Source organism: Chelonus insularis, unplaced genomic scaffold (assembly GCF_013357705.1).
Source record: "Chelonus insularis isolate UGA/USDA-ARS -01 unplaced genomic scaffold, ASM1335770v1 contig_342_pilon, whole genome shotgun sequence".
Lineage (NCBI taxonomy): Eukaryota > Metazoa > Arthropoda > Insecta > Hymenoptera > Braconidae > Chelonus > Chelonus insularis.
In genome coordinates, this window is record NW_023276507.1 from 61,003 (window position 1) to 84,453 (window position 23,451).

At 30.4% G+C, this 23,451-nt stretch overlaps 1 protein-coding gene, 1 long non-coding RNA gene and 1 other non-coding gene across 5 annotated transcripts; all 3 read left to right on the forward strand.

The window, feature by feature from the left end:
- The first annotated feature begins 28 nt into the window (after positions 1–28).
- On the forward strand, positions 29–4,210 carry LOC118066405 (uncharacterized). The gene is made up of 2 exons (XR_004690247.1): positions 29–545; positions 4,133–4,210. It is a non-coding gene; the product is annotated as an uncharacterized lncRNA (long non-coding RNA).
- A 215-nt stretch (positions 4,211–4,425) lies between these two features.
- Positions 4,426–23,358, forward strand: Kdm3 (Lysine demethylase 3). Of its 3 annotated transcripts, none has more exons than XM_035082385.1 (10): positions 4,426–5,416; positions 12,800–12,959; positions 13,486–13,980; positions 14,047–16,464; positions 17,763–18,033; positions 18,119–18,645; positions 18,729–18,939; positions 19,201–19,349; positions 19,541–21,441; positions 21,519–23,358. In XM_035082385.1, exons 1-10 carry the CDS (start codon positions 4,869–4,871, stop codon positions 21,844–21,846), a joined length of 7,008 nt encoding a protein of 2,335 aa, XP_034938276.1. In that variant the 5' UTR covers positions 4,426–4,868; the 3' UTR covers positions 21,847–23,358. The 3 variants fall into 3 exon arrangements, with proteins under 3 accessions (XP_034938276.1, XP_034938275.1, XP_034938277.1); XM_035082384.1 differs by having other exon boundaries at positions 4,729–5,416; positions 19,219–19,349; XM_035082386.1 differs by lacking the exon at positions 4,426–5,416 and adding an exon at positions 9,956–11,431.
- On the forward strand, positions 19,400–19,471 carry LOC118066406 (small nucleolar RNA SNORD36). Its single transcript, XR_004690248.1, has one exon. It is a non-coding gene; the product is annotated as a small nucleolar RNA SNORD36 (small nucleolar RNA).
- Positions 23,359–23,451: the final 93 nt, after the last annotated feature.

Below are 23,451 nucleotides of genomic sequence, written 5' to 3' on the forward strand. Positions count from 1 at the left end.
AGACTCAACTATAGAATTCTTTCCGAAAATGGCGGATCGACTCTAGGCGGAAGCATGTCAGTAATGTGAAATTCTTTTCCGTGACACGCATAAATTTTACTATTAATAACGTTTAAAGACTTAAAATTTTTGTGAAAATAAATTAAGACGTATTTCTTAAAGCTATTATAAATAATATATATTAATTGTAACGTGTGCAAACGCATTTATTATCATCAACTTATACCCATATAGATATTTCTACGTATATTCATACAAGTTATGATAATAATCGCAAAACTTAATTAATATCTTTCTTATTGATCATACAATAAAAACTATTAACCAAGTTACATACTTGATAATATGTAAAAACGTATTAACTTTGTGACAAATAGTGTACAGTGGAATCAAAATGTGTTTTAGTTCACATGATAGTACAGTCGTTTAGATAGTTAATGTATCACTCATTATATATGATATTCATGTATGAGTAAAAACTACGAATATTAATTACTTAATTACCGTTCTATTTCCTACTAATTGATTATCTTCAGATCACAATAGTAAGTATTATCACAAATTACTATTGAAAAATGTCAACAATTATTATTCCTGTATCAATATTTAATTCATATAAATACACAAATCATTAAAATTTGCCGGTAATGTTATTAAAATAAACATTAAAAATTGTTCTTAAAAACCTAACACTTAAAATTATTATTAACAATTTTGAATTACCTTCTAAACTATCATGATAAATCATTTATCATCAAATTTCATTATATACTAATTTTGAAATAATTATTTAGTGAACTAATAAAATTTTGATCAATCAACAAATGAATATGCCATTCAATATCTCATATCTTTTATGACCCTTCCTGGAAAATTTAATAAAACAAAACAATAAACACAATTGATATCACAGCCCTTTGAAAAATCACATTTTATTGATGGAGATGGCCATTAGTGAAGCATTATTGAATGTCAAACAAAGCACAGGGTAAAATAATTTACTTAGTGCCTAATATCCGAGAAATGTCAAGTTGCAGCTGGCATGATTATATACATATGAATGCAAGAGCATAGTTGGTAGCTGTATTGATTCGCTCGTTTATTATCCCGCGTGTTGTATTGCGCAAGGAAGCAAATAGCATATCCGAAACACTCCCCCATTTGCTGGGATGTGTAAATAATGTAATGATATCAGCAAGAAGATAAATTCTTCTAGATTTGTTTTTGGAATTATTTCAAGGCACGTGTATTTATCTTTCCTAGAATCTATCTATACATTTATGTATTTTTCTTCAGGGAAATGATTACGATAATTGATTAAAGATAGTACTATAAGTAGTATTGAATTAATTATCTAGAGTAATAATAGCTATTTAATGACTATTCATTTATTCATAATCTCTTTACCAACAAATAATGATGAAGTAGTTTCGTGAGACTTTATTGTAAAAGAGGCGCTGATCGACGTAATAACGACTTAAAAAAAAATCAACGCAATTTCACTTCTCAGATTCTCCTTTCAGAAGCTTTCACGAATTTAGTCTGTTCCAGTAGACGGCAGCACTGCGATCAGATTATATGTTACACTCAATCGTGGTTGGTATTCAATCCAAATTTTTCCGTTCGTTATGATTTAACTAAATCATTCGATTTGTGTCATTAAAAAAAGAACAAAGAAACAATCTAATTAATAATATTAAAGTATTTTTAACAGATACAATTATCATGAATAAACGTATGTCTAGTAAATACAATGGAGAGTAAATTAACCTGTGGCTAGTGTTATATTACTTTCATCTATTTATCAGTGCAATTCACCGTCTACTGATTTAAAATATCTTCGATTAAGTCATTAAATCAATGATTATTTTAAAAATAAAAAATATCTATGTGTTCGTTAAGTGTGAGGTATTACATTAACAGTGATAATTGAATTAGTGAGTGCAAATTTAGAATTTTATGTGCATAATAATTATTTAATTATTATTGGTTGGATCAATAGACGTTAATGTCTGAACAGTTTCAAGACTAATTAATTGAATTAAAAACTTGAGATATATATTTTCCTATGCTATTATTTTATAAGTGTCTATTAAATTTAATAAAGTATAAAGATATTATTATATTCACTTACTAACTTATATATATATAAATGATTATGTTAATTATGCATGTGGGTATTTTTGTTTGTGTAATGTGGAATGAATACATAAAATGCTAGTGAATATTAAAATTTAAAATACAGCAAAAAGTTGAGCGAGTAAATAAAGAGAAAAAGAAATGATAATTTAAATACGAAAGTCATTATAAGGCAATATATGTGTGTATATGGAAAGGAATATAAAATATATAGTGGTAGATCATGGAATTACAAGTGTAGTGTTATTCACCAACTGGATATAATATTGCTGGTGGTTTACGAGTGTTATGTAGTGTATATCATCACAGCTAAACTGAGTATTATATTAGCCAGATATATATTAGAAAAGATAATAAGGAACGAGTGACCCTCGTTGACCCTCTCTGGATATAATAATAAAAGAGTTTACAGTCATCTAACGAGCAGACAGATAATACTAAAGAAGGATAAAGAAAACAAACGTGAGTTAAAATTAACTTTGAATCAATATGAATGTTTATCAGTATTTATTATAAATGGAGTAGTTATGTGATAAAATAAATAAATTTATCAGTTAATTGACAGATTTGATCACGAATACAAAAGTAATGTTTTATGTATTATGCTTTATTATATGAGCATTTAACAGGAAATAAAAAAAATTGCCAGTCTGTGTTTCTAAATTGAATGAAATGAAAACAAATATACACAAAGAGTGAATACATATTTATCATAGAAAGCGGGTGAATTTCAACGAATAACAAGCAGGGAGAGTTAAACGAAATCGTAGTGCAGTGTACAAGCTACAAGCTCTGTTGAGATACACATATATATTCATCTTCTTTTAGTCGTAGGCCAAATAAAAAGAGAAGAAGACAAGAAAGAGACTGAAAGAGCACCAGTTGGAATAAATGTTTCGAAGAATCGTGAACCGGTCCTCTATACAAATAATAAAAGACTGTATGGTTCTTATGCTTGTTTCTTTATTCTTTTCTCTTTTCTTCAAAAAGTCATGATAATCGATCACAAAAGCATGGTCTGATTTTCTTATTGGCCTTTAGAGGTTCATCATATGACATAATCAAATTTAAAACTGTTCTTCAATTTTAATTAATCTGTCGACATATATCATTTTGGAACAAACTGTTGTACAACTGTTTAAATTTTATTTTAAGATTTATTCTTTTTTACTCGTGTTTCATCGTATTTTACGCTCAGGTTATACTTTACAGTGGAGAAAAAGATTACACTAAGTTAAATTATGGGTGACCCACGTGGCGTGAATGGAGTGAGATTATTTTATCATTCGTATTTATTCTAGTTAGCTTGAATGTAAATTAAAGTGATTGAATCATGCTTTTTACTTAACTAAGGAATGATAATAATATATATTTGTTTAAAAATATTTTTTGTTTTGTTCTGTTAAAAAAAAAAAGTGAGTGATTACATATATGAGATTCATTGGTTTGAAGTATTGAGATAATTTGTGAATGTGACTGTGTACTTTTTTTTTTTCTTTGTTGTGTATCTTAATTCATTGATGATTATTAGGAAAGACAAATTAGAATGCACCTTCCCATAGTAATGACAGTAGGGATAATAATGATAAGAAGAGAAAAGATGGTTTAATAGAACCGGTTATATCTGATCTTATTTACAAAACCAGTTCTACTAGTTTGTTGAAATCAATGCTTTTTTTTTTTATAATCTAATCTTATATTCTTTATTTTTACTCCCTTCATAAATATTTTTTTTTTCCTGCACCGGGTCAGTCGTACGTCGCGGAAATTCTCAAAAAATTTTTTTTTCAACTCTTCTCACACTTCAATCTTGGGTATAAATATATCTAGTGAATCATCATATTTGACATTACAAACTTTTTTTTTTTTTAGTCAATAAATACATAGTTGTAGTAATTAATAGAAACAATTATTTTTCATTTACTAGAATAATGTTTGATTACTGAAAAAAATTATTGAAATAAATTAATATTTATTTTTTTATTTATTCCAGGTATGAGGAAACTTGTTGACATTTTGGAGAGTGAAAAATAATTAAAAAGAAGATTGATGAAGAAAAAGATAGTTGGTAAAAAAAAAAATTATCTGAAGGATACTAACTAACTAGACAAGTTATTTATAAGCCAAATTAGTGGGCCATAGCAATTAGATGTATTTAACTATAATTATTATATGTACAAAGTAACAAGAGACTGTATTGACTAAAAATAATTAAACGTACTAAAATATAAAACAGCAAGCTATAATAAATCGGTGAGTTGCTTCAATCATTACATCATTATTAAAACGGCCCCGTGCTGGACAGACTGAATTCTTTGAGTGCAGCAGGTGGGCCGGGAAGGCAAAGCCTGCTGCTCTACGATGAAGATCGAAAGCGTAATGAGGACAATGAAAGTCCAGTAATTTTAGTGGAGAAAATACATAAGCCTGCTTTGTCATCATCTTCAATAACAACTGTTGCTACAACTTCGCCTCGAGCTCATTATCAATATCAGCAGCAGCAGCAGCATAATTTCCGATATCATCAACAACCACAGCAATATACATCGTATCACCAACACAACTATAATTTACCAATAAGTAGTCCTAATAAATATCCATTGGAACTGACTAAATATCGACAACATTCTTATAATCTGCCACAATCAAATACGCTAGAAGTATCTGAAAAATTATCTTTAACAAATCATCAGATAAATCAATCGCATCATGATGAGGCCCACCACCTCATGGAGGTGGAGGCCAATAAAAATGTCAATTCTGCAGCTTTTGGAATTATCACTGGCAATAACGCTCGAGGCACTACATACGGGGATAGTAGTTCAGATAGTGGGTTAAGTTCATTAAGAAGTACAGCTGGTTCTGGAGACGAGCGAAGTGGAAGCCGTGGTTCAACTCTTAGTGCTGAAGATACCACGACCACGACAACAAATACCACCGTACTATCATTACCTTCCACTACTCCTGTTGTTACAACATCAACAACAACTCCAGCTAAAATTTGGCATGTCAATAGTGTTCAACATTCATCACTTATGATGGCATATCCTTCACAAGGATCAATTGGAGAAACGTTACCAGTGAATTCAACACCAGTTTGTTATCAAAACTCAGTGTCTAGTCATCAACATTCTTCAACCATTACGTCAGACATGATGGTATGGAAACCACCAAGATTTCGTTCACCATTGTCCAATAATCTTCTTGCTACTTCAGGTTTGCCACGGACAACAAACTTACACAATGAAGTAATTCAAGAACGAGAAAAAATGATGCGGTGAGTGTTTTATTTACATTTATGGAATAGAATACTATTTTATATTTATGCTGAATGAAATACTCAACCGATTCAAAATGATATTATTACATTTAACGTGATACAACTTTATTTGATAAATATTCATTTAAATTATTATTGGACAAACATTTAATTATTATTTATATATTCATTGAGAAAATGAGAGATTTTAAAATCTCATTTTAACCATTTAAAATTGAATCGATTAAATATAAATTTAGATTCAAATTTCTTGTGTATAAGTATTAAAAATTTTCCATCATATTTCAATTAAATTTCTATTGGCTTTAATTTGATTTATTCAATCGCAGTATTTTTTTTTAGTGTAATACTATGAAATAAAAATGCAACTCTTGAATTAATGATTGACGTTCGAAATTAGGACGAACGATAAAAATATAAAATGGTTGCTGTCATTTTATTTGATCAAACATCTGACTAACTGTATACACAGATCTATGTTTTGACATAAGAGATTAATAAATAATCAATATAACTTTTCTAAGACTGGATTTTAAAATATTTTCAATTTAATCAATATAAAATATACATAATCAATTAATACTTATTAATGATTAAAACAAAATATTTTATATCATTTAAAGTGGAACTTATTTACTGAAAATATTTATGTCAACTTTTAATTGGGTTAAAAACAATTTTAATGATACTTTGTCTAAGTTTAAATCAATCATAGGTAGAACTTAATAAATAATCTATCGAACACAAATATACAGTTGCTCCAAAATAATTCGTATTCCTACATTAACGTTTTTTTTTTTTTTTTTATTTAATACATATGTGTATATACATATGAATGTAGGTAGGTGCTACATGCAAGTAAATGGTAGCACCAACCTGTCAAACCGGTTTTTTCACCGCCTGTGTTGCTCCAACTTTTTTTTTTTTTTATCATTTTAATATTCCTTTTTATTCACTTTATCTTGTTTTCTCGTATATCCCTTCCTCTTCTTCCTCTTTCTCCTCTTATCCCGCTCACTTTCTCACTTATTCTGCAAGACTTATAGCATCTTTATCTTCCGATGAACCCTTTTATTAAAGCATACGTCCCGTATTTTGAATAACTTAAGTTGCGAAATACAAAGTTACATTGTATTGTATTATATTATTATTATGAATAGTGTAGTGTCTACATGCCTATCATACTCATATGATGCAATTAATAAACATTTTATAACATTGAAATATATTGTTGGTACATTGTAGCTACATGAGTAATATACTTGCAAAACTTGAATTGAAAAGGATTAGAATTTTTTAAAGTTACTTAGTCTTTCAAAATTAAATCACCTGAGAGTAAACAAAGAACAATGAAGTTTATGAATGAATTTATATTATTTTTATATACATATATATATAATTAATTAAAAATGAAATATAGATAATTATCAAAATGAAGTAATTATGACTTTTAATTAGTTTAAATTTATTCAAAGTATTTATTCATTTGTTTGTTGAACTTTTGTCTAACAGAGTTTATTAAATTAATAGATAAATTTTCCAAAGTTATTTCGAGAATTTAAACATTTATTCCAAACTGAAAGTTTCGAGACTTCATGAGGGTCAAAAAACTTTCAACTCATTCTATTTTATGGTTTTAATATGACTAGAATTGCTTTCTATTTTATTCTAATGAATAAATTAATTTTCTAAAGTTTAATGGATATATTAGTAAATAATAACAGTGATTTAACTGTAATGATTTCATTAATAATGTGATAAAAGTTTTTTAAGTTACACACAGAGAGAAAGTAATAATAATAGATGACGATAACAATACACTGTTGATTTGTTGGTAATTCTAAACAGACATATAATTAAAACACGTAAGTAACATCATTATAGAACCTTGTGTGTGAATTGTCGACATACTAATAATTAAAATACTGTGATATAGTATAGAGATTTATGTGTTCTATATTACATGTGCAATTAAATTACTCATGTACAAGTGTGATACACTTATTGTGCCATGACCAACAGCCTTCTACTTAAAGCATTATACAATTTCTTGACATATTTATAACACACATACTTGTATGACATATTTAACATGATTACATGAACAATTACCATGAAGGGGGAAATAAAAATATCTTGATTTGAATTTAGTAGTTGAGACTAAATTACTTTTCATTGACTCAGGATATATTCAACACACCTGGTCTAATTCTTCAACAGCTTCACTCAAGTTATTAAATAGAAATATAAATATCAGAAGGTCAAAATAAGTCATCATTATTCAAATCAATTGTAATAATAATTGTTTTTATTTTATCTATATCTAGCTTCTCTTCAAAAACATCTGATACTTGGACTAATCATATAGAATTATCAACATTCACGTGTAATAATAAAATAACCGATTGCCAAGCACCCATAGAGTGTAATATGATCATAATATCAGGAATAACTAATATACAGTGGAGAACAAGTTGGAATGATTAGAAAACTGGCTAGACGAATGCTATCATCTGCGAAAAGGTGGCCAGTTATCAGTGCATGTATATAATATATACATTACATGGGTGTATGTATATATATATAGGGTATAGTACTGTAATAGATACACATATAGGGAAGAGGTAGCAGTTGTTCAGTTGATTGTGCACGTGTATTAAGAGTATGACGCTTACAAGGCCTTTGACCTCCTCTATATCCCCACTACCTTATATCATAGCTACCATGCTACTTTGCAAGTGGCCTAGGTACCATACTACTTGCATTTATTCTGTAATACAATCTTCCACTATTTACGAGAAAATCCTAGTTACTATGTATATCCCACCCATCATGTCTGGTAATAAACTGAATTTTAAGTATTATCTGTCTAGTAGGTTGTACCTTCTACACCAACACTAAACGTTAAAGGTTACATTTTAATTAACTCGTACTCTCGAATGTCTTTTAATCTTTATAGCTCTTGTACATTGGTTTTATGCATTCATTACTGAACAATTGAATTTTTATTTTATTTTTTTATTTATTAATCATTGGATATTCAGAATTTTATTTAAACTTTCTTGATGGAAAATTTAAAACTGGTTATTGGTTGCTAGTTTAAATACTGGTTTATTTATATGTATATAATTATTAAGTTTAATTTTTGTATTTTATATTTGCAATCATTTTTTATAGTTTATTTTATTATTAGTTGACTTTTATTACTTGGGTGATTTATAACCCATGAAAGTGTTGCTTTTGTTAATTTCATTTATTAAAGGGGAGATTGTTATTTACATTGTAATTTAAATCTTTAAATGGTAAATAATTTTTTTCTTGTGAGAAAGACATTCTTCACTTTTTATATTTATTAACGGAAGTAAATAATGAAATATTTATAACTAATTTATTTATTCATCATTAACAAACTTGTATTCAAAATTTACATTTTTAACTTGCTTTACAACTCTCTCAGATTTGCTGATAATAAATATGGGTGTTGTTTTTTTTTTTTTAAATGAGACATTTTTGTTAGTATGATGAATTAATTTATTTATGAAGGTCTGATGATTATTAATGTTCTAAAGTTATATTTAATTTTTGTAGTTATTTTTATATATAAAGGAAATAGTTTAATTGATTATGATGTATATAGTTTGTCATTGTTATTTATTTGTCACTATCTTTTTACGGAAATATTGATAAATAATTCTATTAACCTCATGGCCATATTTAACACAGTGTCTAAATTAAGATACTTCACTTCTTACAGTAATAACGTTTTCAACCTCTTTAAATGATCGTAGCCAAAAATTTGAACACGTGTTTTTATTTTGGTTTGAAATTTCAAACGTCACATGCTGAGAAAAATGTTTTTTTTTAGATTTACCACATTTTTTTTAATCTGTTCACAACATCACAAATTTTCTTAGTATTTAATATGACCACAAAAAATAGAAAAAAAAATATATATTTTTTATCAATTAGTGTTGACAAAAATAGAAAATAATAATAATAATTTCATTATTTATTTAGAACATAACACAATTATTGTTTACACTTTATTGCACTACGTAAAACTCCATAAAAAATTATAATATGACACATTGCGTAAAATATTTATCTTTGTGATTATCCACCTTTTTGGTACCTAATCATAAATCCAACATCTACTAAAGGTTATCCATTATTCGTAGTCACTTTTAACACTGAAGACCAAGTATTTTTTGCGGTGAGAATTGTGGCTAAGTGTTAGTTTATGTTAGTAGTTGATCATCATGCACTCATATATATATATATATAGTAGGTAGTCGTCTTCGGTCACAGAGAAGGAGCGAGAGCGAGACATCGAGCAAGAGAGACAGTAAGAAAGAGAGCAAATAACTGGAGTCTGAAGAAAGAGAATGACAGAATGGGTGGTCGGGTTAAAAGCAGGTTGGTTCGAGGGGAGAGGATGCAATCATCTTATAATACGATGGTTGGTCACGGATAAGGAGGGGAATTGTGTTAGAGTAGGGGTAAATACTCATGCGGGTGCGCGGAAAGGGCCAAAGTCTGATATCATGGTAGGGGAAAAGCTCTTGTTGGTACCACAGTAGAGTAGCGGCCTTCACCGCGGTTTCGTTATACGGCATTATGTGAAAGTGCCGTTTTTCTCAATTTCGAATTTATTTTTTTATACGTATTATTACACATTGTGAGACTAAAGTGGTGGCTAGAGACAGTCTAGGGTATTGATAATTTGATGGTTATTGATACCAAGTCGTTTGATGCTAATAAAACTGTTATAATATTTAGTAAAGACCCTAAAGCGACGTAGGCGAATGATAGAGACCGTAGAGACGTTCCAAGGTCTTTTGTTTCTTGTGCTGTGAATATATATCTGTATGTATACGACTGTATATTTGAGTTGTGGCGGTGATTAGCCACACTCACTTTTCATCAAAGGATACTAGATTACAATTATTCTCTTTTTTTTTTTCATCTTTTTTTTCTTTCACTTGTGTTGTAAGTGAATATTTATTATTTATTTATTTATTTATTTATGTATCTATCTACATTATTACTTTATTCAAGACATTGATAATAATAAGAGTAATAATTAATAAGACAGGAATAATATAAATACGTGATGTATGCGTAATTTTAAAGTGAATCTGTGAGTGGAGATTAATGTAAATGACCAAGGCAAGTTGACATTGTCCTGAGTGTTGGTGTTTAGTTCTTGGTGTTCAGTGTTCTTGTTGTGCTGGCACATCAAGAAAAAGATAAAAGGGGGAGTATCCGTTATACCTCTACAGTGTGTACAAGCATATAGTGTGAGTGGTAAAGATGGCACAGTGATACAGGAGTTTTAATAACAGTGAACGTCTTAAGAATGGCGATGGGTCATTAACCTGGACAGAATAAAAGTAAAAATAAAAAAGATACAAAAAAAAAGAGAGAAACATATATATATATACACACACACACACACGTGTGCGCACGTGCAAGCCAGGATATTAATCACATCATTTATATATTTAATATTGGTCTATTGAATATATGTATATGTAACTTTGTGACAGTTAATTTTCAAGGTATTAAACAAGTTTTAAGCAATGTTTATCAAGTGTCTTCAAATAATGATACTGAATGATAATGAGTCAGTGATAATAAGAGCGAGTGAACGAGCAGTATGCCACCGGTGTTAGGAGGTGGTGGCGCGACAGCAATGGCGGTTCTTCCGGCAAGTCCGCAGACTGCCACACAGGGAAACCCACATCCCCATAATCAAACGGGACAGACGCAACTTTTACTGGCTGTTAGCGGCAGCCAGCCACAGCCGCAGCTGCTTTATCAACCCTACAATTTGATGCCAGCAACTGCACCAGCACCAACACCAGTAACAACCACAGCAACAGCAACAGCCGCTGGTTCACCTTCTCAAGCTACAAGTTTCACTCAACATTATAACAACTCGTCCTCTGCTCAAATTCTTCATCACCAACAACCGTATCATTACGATCCTTCTGTCACAACCATTCCTCTGTAAGTTTTCACTTGGATACTAGGGTCTAGGACATCACAATGTATCCTTGATTCTCTCTCTACATTCTAGACAAAGAACTGTAACACGTATCTGATGAATATGTAATGAAAATTGGATAACTCGATGATTTATTCGTGAAGAATTTTTTTTCTTTGCTTTGTAATCATATAACGATACAGTAACGTTGAATTACGTAGCACACTCCACTCATATAATATTTATGTACATCATCAATCACACATTTTTTTCATTTATATGAATGTGGAAATAGTTTTTCTGTTATCACTATTATCTTAGCTCTTTTTGCCCCTTGTGATTTGTTGCTGGACTTGGGTATCTTGGATAATAACTTTAAGTCTGTTTTAATACAAAGACAATAATATGATTTTGTATTCGTATATTTTCATGACTCAGATCTAATTAGTATGTGTATGAAGCGTATATGTATCAGTAATTATAGCATAACACTTGTCAGTTTGTATTTTGTTTACATTTATATAGTTAACGAGTATCTTATCAGAGCATTAATTACCTTTATTTCTTTACTCTTTCACTATGTGCTCGTTTTCATGCGATAATTATTGATATTTTAGTACGTGACAATCCTTAGAAATTTTATATATTCTTTCGTCACTAATTCAATGATAATTAAAATTTTTTCATTGAAAGTAATTAATTATTAAGCTATTATTTTTGTTCAAATAACTGAAATCAATAGTCTTTAAATAAAACAAAAATGTTGTGCTAAAATGTCTATCAATTAATTAAGTAATTAGTTCAATAGGTTGAGGAATTGTGGTTGCATAAACATTAACATAAGTTGAAAGTAAAAAAAAAAAAATAAATATTTGCAGTAGATGCAGAGATTACAGCACTTGTATTAATAAATTATTTAATATCATCGATTATTGATATTGGATTTATTTTAATTACAAATTGATATTATTTTTAATTTATATGAGACTTTAAACAATGAGTAAATTAAAAGATAATAATTAATATTATTTATGATACTCCAAAATTAGTCATTTAATTTTTTGTTTACGTCAAGTAATATTTTTTTACTTGAAAATATTCTACTCCCAATTAAATGTCTAATGGATATTCATTAGATTAACGTCACTATTTATAACATTAAAATTTAATTAAATAAACTGGGAAATTAAAAATCTAATTACATCATTGATAATTATAAATTTTATAAATCTTTCTAAACAACACCGAGATAATTATTTAATAAAAGATGTTTATTGTGAGTATTTACTGACTCATAGTTTTGATATATGCCTTTAAGATGAAAAATTTCATCATTAAAGATAAAAATCTGAAAAATATTAATATTTTCTATGATCACTTGAATGTTGCAGTGAACGAAGAGGAGACATGGAAGTACGTGCAGAATTAGAGATAAAGCGAGATCGAGAGAAGGAAGTCAAAATGGAGCGTGAGAAGTTAGAAAAACAAAGAGCTGCCGAACAGGCAGTGCACAAGCATTTTGAGGAATCACTAAGATTAGCACAACAAAAGGTTAGTATGAATAATTTATGACAATTATTAATCTTAAAACTTTTAATTTCTTATGACATTGTAGAGTATTAACATTTTTTTCAATATCTAAATTGTGTCTTGAGGAACTTATTTTTATTTCCATTACAATTTCATTCGTTGAACATTATCTCGTCTTATCTTTTATTTGCTTTAGCATTGTCAGTTGTATATTCGCATGTGAATGATAAGATATGGTTTTTTTTTTCTTTATAAATCAACCAATACATGTTCATTGAGATAATTACGTAAACTTTGATTAGTACTGTCGAATTTTTATCCTCTGGGGATTAAAAGCTAATAATAGTAATAATATATCGAAATGTGTTACCATTCTTATCAGAAATGATGTGGATTAGATCAGTCGTAGACGTACTGTATATCTAAATTTTTTTATAAAGTAGATTTATCAAGAATTTATTTTGACATTAACATATATGATAATATATCAATTTATTTAATCGAAACAATGGAAATTTAATTTTCAAAATTGACTTTATTTTTCCAGAGAGACATGCAGTATGCTTCATTGGGTTGGAATAGCATTATTCCATTACCACCACATGGAAGCAGAAGTCATGGAGCTCCACCACCTTCATCACAATCAAATATTCCTTCACATGGACATCATCATCATTCTAGTGTAGCATCTCATTCCGTACTAGCTCAATCACAACAATTGCAACAACAAAAACAACAGCAACATCAACAACAAGAGCAACGTGAGAAACGTGATCCAGTAATGGAATGTGAACGTGATATACAAGGAACAGTGGCAGACAGGATTCATAGGATTGTAATGAAAACACGAGAAGAAAATTTATCACAAGGTACAAGGGAAGAACGTGTTGATCAACGAGAAAAAGATCGTGAACATTTAGTAGTAACAACAGCTGCACCGACAGATAGAATTCATAGGATTGTGATGGAAACAAGAGATGACAATTTAAAATATTTAAAACGAGGCTCTAATACTTTTTATTCTACTCCTCCTCCTATGCCGGTGAGTTATAATTTTTTTGATTATTTATTCTTAGGTTAAATTTTCCAATAAGAATATTATTTTTAGATTTTGCGACCTTCAACTGTATTAAATAAAGTCACTGATCCACCACGCTCAGCATATTCGAGAATAGCAGTGCCACAAAATATTGGCGAATCGTCTCGTGTCGTTATACAAGAGTGGCCAGCGCGACCGCCATCACCATCAATGTATGCAGAATATGAGGAACCTGATCATGATATTAAAGTTGATAATGATCATCAGCATAAATCAAGCAAAAATTCAATTAGTGGTGGCAATCTTAGTGATCGAAGTGAACATTATCACCACCATCAACAACATCCGTCTCAACCTCAACATCATTCGCATCATCACCATCATCATCCGCATCATAATAAAGAAATGTTATCTAATCATTCATTAATATCATCAGATCATAAAAATTCTGTCATTGTGAAAAATGATCAACAGCAAAGTAGAAATGGTGCTGGAGATACTCAAAAAATACCTTATTCTTCTAGTCCAAAAATGATGGCATATCCTAATGTACAGTCAACGCAACTTAAACCTGTTGCATATGAATACAGAAGTCCTACACAAAGCCCTCATCATCATCGTTTACATCATCATAATTTGGACAGCAGTAATATTCAAATGAAAGGTTTGTCACCAACTAGTAGTCATCATAGAGCGGCTATTGTCGTTACTGCAGCAGCAGTTGGACCTTTTCAAAGTCCACAGAGCAGTAGCCACTCTCCACATTTGGCGGTACATAACCGACAACCACAGTCACCTCATCAAACGGCACCGCATCTTACGGCATCAGAGCAACCACTACCTCGACATCTCAGTAATAGTAGAACCGATTTACCTTATGTCTCGTCATCAACGTCGTTGTCGTCATCATCGCCGTCACCATCTCATTCTTATCTTCATCATCGTCCACCCAATGTCTCTCCAACACCGCACTATGCCACACAAACGACTTCCAAACCTAAAGTTAGTAGTCCTGCACCACCTCATATATATGGAAAGCCCACATCTGGTATTATGACTGGTACTCCAGTATGTCGAAATTTAGAATCTTCTATCTTAGCACCTTTACCACTTACTTCAAAGATTTCGAGTCCGTCGTATCAACAACAAGAAAAACATCAACAACAGCAACAAGTGGCTCGTCATCATGGAGTATCACCGTCACCCCCATCACTGCCACCTCCAGCGCATACTAGTCGATCTATTTATGATTCACGAGGATACTCGAGTTCTTTACCAGTATCCAAATTATCACAACCACCACCACCGCCACCACCTTTACCTCCATCGCCGCATCAAATGCTTCACGGATCTCCGTCTCCTTTAGGACCTCCAACTTTATCCAAATCAAGTGTTCCATACTCTTTACATGTTGGTAATCACAATCAACTAGATGAAAGAGATAAAGAGCAGGATAAAGACTCACAATCTTTAGCATCAGCTAATATATCTTTTCAAACTCAACCGTTAGATCTTGGTGTTGAACGATCTGATTCACCGAAACGTAAAGCATCAGCATCAAACGATCATACTAATCAAGCTATTTCTTCAGGTGAATTTAAAAAGCGTAGAACAGAAGAACCCCAATTAGCATCAACTTCACCAGCTTCTACGGCTCATAATAATGCTGGATTATTTGCTCAATCTAATCATCATCATTATCAAACAGCAGCACAAGAAAATACAGTAGTTTCTCTAGCATCAACACCAAGTTCAAAAATAGTTAAAAATGAGGTTACTAGCGGAAATACAAATTTTACTACATCTGTAGGACAAAGTTCTACTAGTAATGTTACATATACTGCCGTACCTACTCTGACCGTCAATGAGTCTACTACTTCAACAAATTCAACGTCCAATAGTTCAAGTACTGATATTGAAAAATCTAACAGTCCTGTATCTGTTGCTGTTAGTAGACCACCAAGTCGAACTAATTATCCAGTTCATAAGCTCAAAAAGGCTTGGCTTCAGAGACATTCAGGTGAGGATGGTACAACCAATGATGATTTGTCGAATATTAATGTTACTAATAATGACAGTAGTAATGCTAGTTCGAATTCTCTTGGTGCAAATGTAAACATACCAGAGTCTAGTAAAATAACCGCCTTAACATCATTAACAACAACGACTACGACTGTGACAACAGCATCAACGACAAGTTCATTAATGGTAACAACTACAACTTCAATGACAACGTCAACAACGACTGCTACAGCTAGCACTCCTTCGAGTGGGTTTCATTCAACTGAAAACTCTGGAAGCATGACAAATAATAGTCAAAATAAAAATAAAAGTACTGGAGGTAAAGCAGGAAAAAAATCAACAAATAAAGAATTAAATAATGGTCATACCATTGAAGAAAATAGTATAAAAAATCATTTTCAAGAAGATTCATCTAGTAGTGATGTCGAGCGGAAATCACCATCCAAAAGAAAACCACCATCCAAGGTATCTATTAATACAAATAATGATACGTAAATTCCTAATTGCTGTTATGAAGTTTTTAAATATTTTGATTAATAAATATTAATTGTTTTATTTGCAAGTAGTTTGTGTATTATAGAATTTTTCATGATTTATGAGTTAGAAGCTATGTGTTGGAAACAATTTTATCTTAATAAGAGAATTATCTTGATAAATAAAGCATGAGGGTAAAGTCAACCTGGTTAACCTTGACTCATTAGACTACTTTTTTAATTGTCAATGATTATTTTTAAATTACATTATTATACAATACTGTAATGTTTCAAGAATTCAGTTAATTATAATTAATTTTCAGAGTTATATTGACATTAAATAACAGTCCAATTATTCCTTTGTAATTCCAAATCAATAATTATTCCAAAAATAAGTATCCAAGTGCACTTTTACTTCCAATTCTTGACGATAAATTTTTTTTTCTAATTATAAATCATTACTTTCTAACTTAAACATAATCTTGAAGGAATTCAATTAATTATTGCAAGAAAGTTTTACTTCATACTATAAATACAGTTATTTAATGAGATTAAAAAAAAAGTGTACATTTGAGTGATCAAAGTTATCCAGGTTGAGTAAGAAAATATTTTTTTTTATTAACTGATAGTTATCAAAGATATATTTTGTATGCTAACTTAATAATATTATATACATTCATATTATATAATAGATATAATAATAGTTATTTTGTATATGGCGTCAGGTATATTTGAATTTTTCCGCCTTAACAATGATGCGCCATTACGACATGTTCGCGTGCACGTACACAAAATTATGTATAGCACATAGTGTACGGTATGTATAGTCCAGTGATGTATTATGAATTAGAGCGTGTATTCATTGTGTTTGATTGCGTCAGTGCACTTGAACTGCCTCAGAATTTGTTTGATTAATTCAAATAAAGGAATTAATCAAAAGTAGTGAGTAATTATAAATATTCTAGTTATTTTAAAAAGAAAAATTGTAATAATATAAATAACTGCGTAGTAGTAAAGTATGATAGTTTTCGGCGTCGTTGAGAAAAAAATTCCGGTTACTTAACCTTACTTCTACCACCATAGACCACTGAAAAAGTAGTCATTTGAGAAACCTTTGGAAATTTGGTTTTATATTTGATTGTAATGGTAGTATGATGTAGTAGAAGTGGTAGTCATTTTTTATTCAGTTATTTTAGTGAGTATTGTTATTTTTATAATTCAAAAAATGTATATGCTGTAATAAAAATGCATGAACTTACTGACTACTTAATAATCTATCAATTGTGGTAGGTAAAACGTAAAAAAGGAGCTGTATTGCTGCGAAAACAACAGGCAGCTGTGGAAGAACAGAGACGAAAAAAAGACGATAAGCAACAGCGACAACAAATGGGATCAGGAATGGATGGGACTGGTGGGGGAAGTGGTGGTGATTCTAGTAATGAAAGTGAAATTGGCTCAGCAACTAGTGATACTGCTAGTGAACAACTGTGTTCATCTTCAGCCGTTCAGTCTACTACAAAAAAAAATTCAACAACTAATTCAAATAACCTTATAGGCAATGGTTAGCTTTCATATCATTTGATTTGATGACTTGATACACTCCATTTATCTTCTAAAATATTTATAAAAATTTTTTACTTAATCAGGAAGCAACATAAGTAACAATATCAATACTCCAAAGGAACCTAGGAAGCGAGGTCGAAGGCCTAAGAATTCCAAAGGAAATGATGTTGGAGGTGGCAGTGAAGATCAACAGCCTCGCCAAAAAAAAGAACGTAAAGATGATTGTTCTAATAATGAAAACAGTCCAAGTTGTAATGAAACTGGTGGTGGTAATAATAATGGGCGAGGTAATGGGGAAGGAAGTAGCGGCAATGGTGGAAGTAGTGGTGGTAACAGTAGTAACAATGGAAAAAATAATCCATTTTGTAAACCCCCTATATCACAATTGAAAAAAACCGGTGATAGCTGGCTTCAAGATCTAGCTTGCTGTGAGGTTGCTCCTAAACTAGCCAAATGTCGAGAATGTCGTTATTATTCAAGGGGTCCTTTATCACGTTTAAAAAATCAAAAAGTTTTTTGTCGCTTTTATGCATTTCGACGATTACGTTACACGAAAAATGGTCAACTAGCAATTGCTGGTTTCAGTGATCCTCACAAAGATGCATCAAAGGTACATACTTCAAATAAATTATGTTCAAGCAATTGAATTATAAATGATAAATAATTAATTCTAATAAATAATACTTCTTCTAGGATGACATAGCACTTTGGTTGCCGTCAAATCATCATCAAAAAAATGATTTTAAAGATTCTGAGAAAATGCATGTTGATAATAAAGAAGTTTCTGGTGATTGGCTGGACTTGACTTATGATATGGCATATCGACTTATCTGCCAGGTTGGTGACCAATTCTGCGATCTCGTCCGACAGGAAAAAGAAGCTCTTTCGGAGCACATGGCAGACGGTAATTATTCACGCTATTTTATTGTCTACACTGATATATTTTTATAATTTTTCATGCATAAAACTTTTCACTACATTACTTTAATTATTGGCATGTTTTTTTAAAAAGTAAACGTTATATGCATTATTATAATTATTTATTATTATTATTATTATTATTATTATTATTATTATTATTATTTTTAATGTTATTTATTTATTTTTTTTTCTTTATTATTATCGACTGATTGTCACTGTCACACATAAACACGTACATATACAGCCGAAAATGGAATTGTAGACGGTACCGTGGCATGGAAACGTGTGGTCCAAGGTGTTCGAGAATTGTGTGACGTTTGCGAAACAACACTCTTCAATTATCACTGGGTCTGCGCTAAGTGTGGGTTTGCAGTGTGTATAGATTGCTTTAAGGTAAGGCACAAACAAATTAAATATTAATCAATATTCTTTACACTTTAATGATTTTATGATGAAAAATTTTTTATTGGTGATATACCATGATAAACAATTGAGCTTTTTAACACTGAAAAATCAACTTATTACTAATTTTTATCATTAAATAAAATAAATATAAATTATAAAAAGAAAACTTCCTCTTGCAGGGACGAAAAAATGGATCAGTTACAATCTGGGGTGAGAGTGGAAAAGATCGTGATGAATTTTCTTGGTTGTTATGTACAAATCGTCATACTCATGCACCTGAAAAACTTATGCTCACTCAGATAATTGCTGGAGATAGTTTATCAGTGTTGGGCGAACAGTTACATCAAGTTAGAGCTGAATGGGGTATTCCACAACACTGTAATTGTTCAGTAGCAGAATCATCGATATCGAAAATTCCTGTTAACGAAGCATTGAAAGATTTTATTAAAAGCGAAAATCAAGATATAGTAGTAACGAATGACGACAAAAAAAATATTGGAGTGAATAATAGTAAAGCAATATGCGAAAAGAAAGGAAGTGATGGTGCCAGTGGAGGACAAGACAAAAATTCACCTCTTAATTGGTTAGCGGATGTTGCTCTTCAAAATCAAGATAATAATAAGGATTGTAATGACAGCAGTAGTAGAAATAAAGCAGTAGTAGAAATCTTATCTTCGGACTCAGATGAAGATGAAGAAGATCATGATGGAAATTATTCCACTCTTAGAGAACTTTTAATTCGTCCGTCTCATAAATCATCAAATGGGAATATCGCAGGTGCAGGAGTATCTGATACTGGTGCTAATAGTGATGGTGGCCGAAGCAAAAGTAGTGGCAGTGGTAACAATGATTCCAGATCTAATTCCCCTACGAATAATGGAGGAAGTAACAATCAAGTCAATTCGTCTACAGCGAATAGTGTTATTGTTAATAATGTAACAAAAGCAGGTAAAAAATCAAATATGGATAAACTTGATGAAGTAATATCAAGTGTCATTGAACATACAGTTAAGAAAGATCGAGAGGACAGTGGAGTTGATGATTCAGCAGAGGCTACAACAGCGTCAGCAACATCTGCAACAGTAAAGGGAAAGCCACCGTGTGAACTTAAGCATTTTGTTAGAAGATATAAGTGGACGGAGAAAGGACGTGAACCGTTGCCTATTAGAATTATGACTTTGACTGAAAGTAAAAGTCTGTATCCTAATGTTCCGCATTCTTGGCTGTGTGATGGTAAATTATTAAGGCTCAATGATCCTCAAAATATGAACAATTACAAGATATTTCAAGATCAATGGAAACGAGGGCAACCAGTTATTGTATCTGATGTTTCTAAATCACTTAATATGGAACTATGGCATCCAGATTCATTTATTCGTGACTTTGGAGATGAAAAGAATGACTTAATTAATTGTATGACTGGGCATACAGTACCTCATCAACCAATGCGTAAATTTTGGGAAGGTTTTGAACATTTAACAAAAAGACTTAAGGACGATAAAGGAAATCCAATGCTTTTAAAACTTAAAGATTGGCCACCTGGTGATGATTTTGCTGAATTGTTACCATCAAGATTTATGAATCTAATGGAGGCACTTCCACTCTCAGAGTATACTCATCGTTATGGTCGATTGAATTTGGCTAGTAGACTTCCAGACTGTTTTGTAAAGCCAGATTTAGGTCCAAAAATGTATAATGCCTATGGTTCGGCTATGTATCCTAATAAAGGAACGACTAATCTTCATTTAGATATTTCTGATGCTGTGAATGTTATGGTTTACGTTGGTATTCCAAAGGACGGTGATAGTGATGAACACATTAAAGAAGCTTTAAGAGCTATCGATGAAGCAGGCTGTGATATTTTAACTCGTCGACGAGTTCGAGATCGTAGTGAAGCACCTGGAGCGTTGTGGCACATTTATGCAGCTAGAGATGCTGATAAAATTCGTGATCTACTAAATGCCGTAGCTTTAGAACGTGGAGCACGTCTGGAACCGCATCATGATCCTATTCACGACCAAAGTTGTTATCTTGATGGGCCGCTACGTGAGAGACTCTACCGTGAATACGGAGTCGAAGGGTAAATAATCAACTGTTCATGTACTTATGGAAAAAGAATTTTATCATATTAATGTATTTATTTTTTTTTGTTTTTAGATATGCTATAGTCCAGTGCTTAGGTGATGCAGTATTTGTACCAGCTGGTGCTCCACATCAAGTACGAAATCTTCACAATTGTATTAAAGTTGCCGAAGATTTTGTTTCACCAGAAAATGTATCACACTGTTTCCATTTAACTCAAGAATTTCGTGCACTTTCTGATACTCATACTAATCACGAAGACAAACTACAAATTAAAAATATCGTATATCATGCTGTAAAGGATTCACTTACAGTGTTAGAAACAGCTAAAGATAAGGTGTATGATATGAAGAAGGAAGTTGAAATTAAAAAGGAGAACGATTTAACGTGGAAAAAAAAATAATTTACGGAAAGTAAGTATATTAATTTTGATTTTACTGAAAAATTGAAAACGTTCTGTTTACATTGATTTATATGAGCACTAAGCTATATAATTTGACAAATAATTGAAACGATATACATACTGAAAATGTATAAGATTATAAAAAATTATAAAAAGAAAACTAATGTGAATTACTTTACGTATTAGAATAAAATAAAACATTATCATAAATGGCTCTTCACAATATCATCATCATAAATTGTTATTATTATTGTTGTTGATGTTGTTGTTGCTGATGATGTTGTGGAGTTGTGATATTTGACTGATATTTTCTTATTTTTTCTTATTAATAATTAATAAGTTATTCTTAATGAATAACTTTGATGTTTATTGTATATTAGTTAAGAATAAACCATACTTTGCACTTTTTTTTAAATTGATACATTTAATTTTTTTCATTGCTATGTCTGTAATAAACAAACTGATTTGTTTAGTAAGAAATCTTTAATTTTTATTAAACTGCAACAAATATAGTAAAAAAAAAATCACTGTAACTTTGCTATTGTGGCAAAAGTTACTACATTCAATACCATCACTGTGATAAACACAGTCCTTTGTAATCAATTTCTATTATGAATGAAATTTGTGTGAAATGAGATATTGAAATCATTCATTATCGATAATATTGTCCATGTTTTATTTACTATGGGCGCGTGTGTGCATGTTGAACGAGACTTGACCACTGCCGTTTTTATGCAATCACGTCTCATAAGACAAAAAAAAAAAATAATAAAAATTCGAAAAAAACACTTAAGTGCCGTCCATAAGATTGGACTTGATTTTTTCTTGTTTTATTTCACTTAAACTTTTTACTCTTATAATTTTATTATCAGTGCATGATTAATAAAAAAAAAAACAAAAAATATGAAAGTGATTACAAATATAAATAGTTTTTTTTTACTCCTTCTTGAATATACAAAATCCGCAGGGAAATAAATGATGCTAATACCGTCTTATAAAGAGAAAAAAAGAAATATAATAATTTAAGAATCTTTTATTTTTGTAATAATGCCAAGAATTTTTTAAAATATTATTTTGAAATTGTCAATAATATGTACACATAGACATTTTGGCTTAAACTATTTACTATATTTAAACAAAATATTGTAATTTAAAAGATGACACGATTTTTAATAATATGTACTATCAATATTAATGGAATATTTAACGATGCAAGCCTAAATGAAACGGTTTATGCTATTTATAATACCCTGTATTAACAACGATTTTACTATATTTCAAGAGAAAAAATGTAATTACATTTTAAGCTTACGATTATAAACAATGTAAATATTTCTAAAAGTCAAAATAAAGTAAAGAAGGTCATAAATAAAATTAAAAAAAATTGGAATAATTCGTGGTAATGAGAGAATAGTTACACTCCCGTATATGTACAAAGTGTATATAGATTCAACATACTTTATGTATATGTATAAATATGATAATAAAGTTTAAAGATACGATAAGCATAAATATATTGTAATAAGTAATAGGTGTTTCTTCATTTATATTATAATAATTTTTAATGTAAAAAATTTTTATATATGTACGTGTTGTAAATGTATG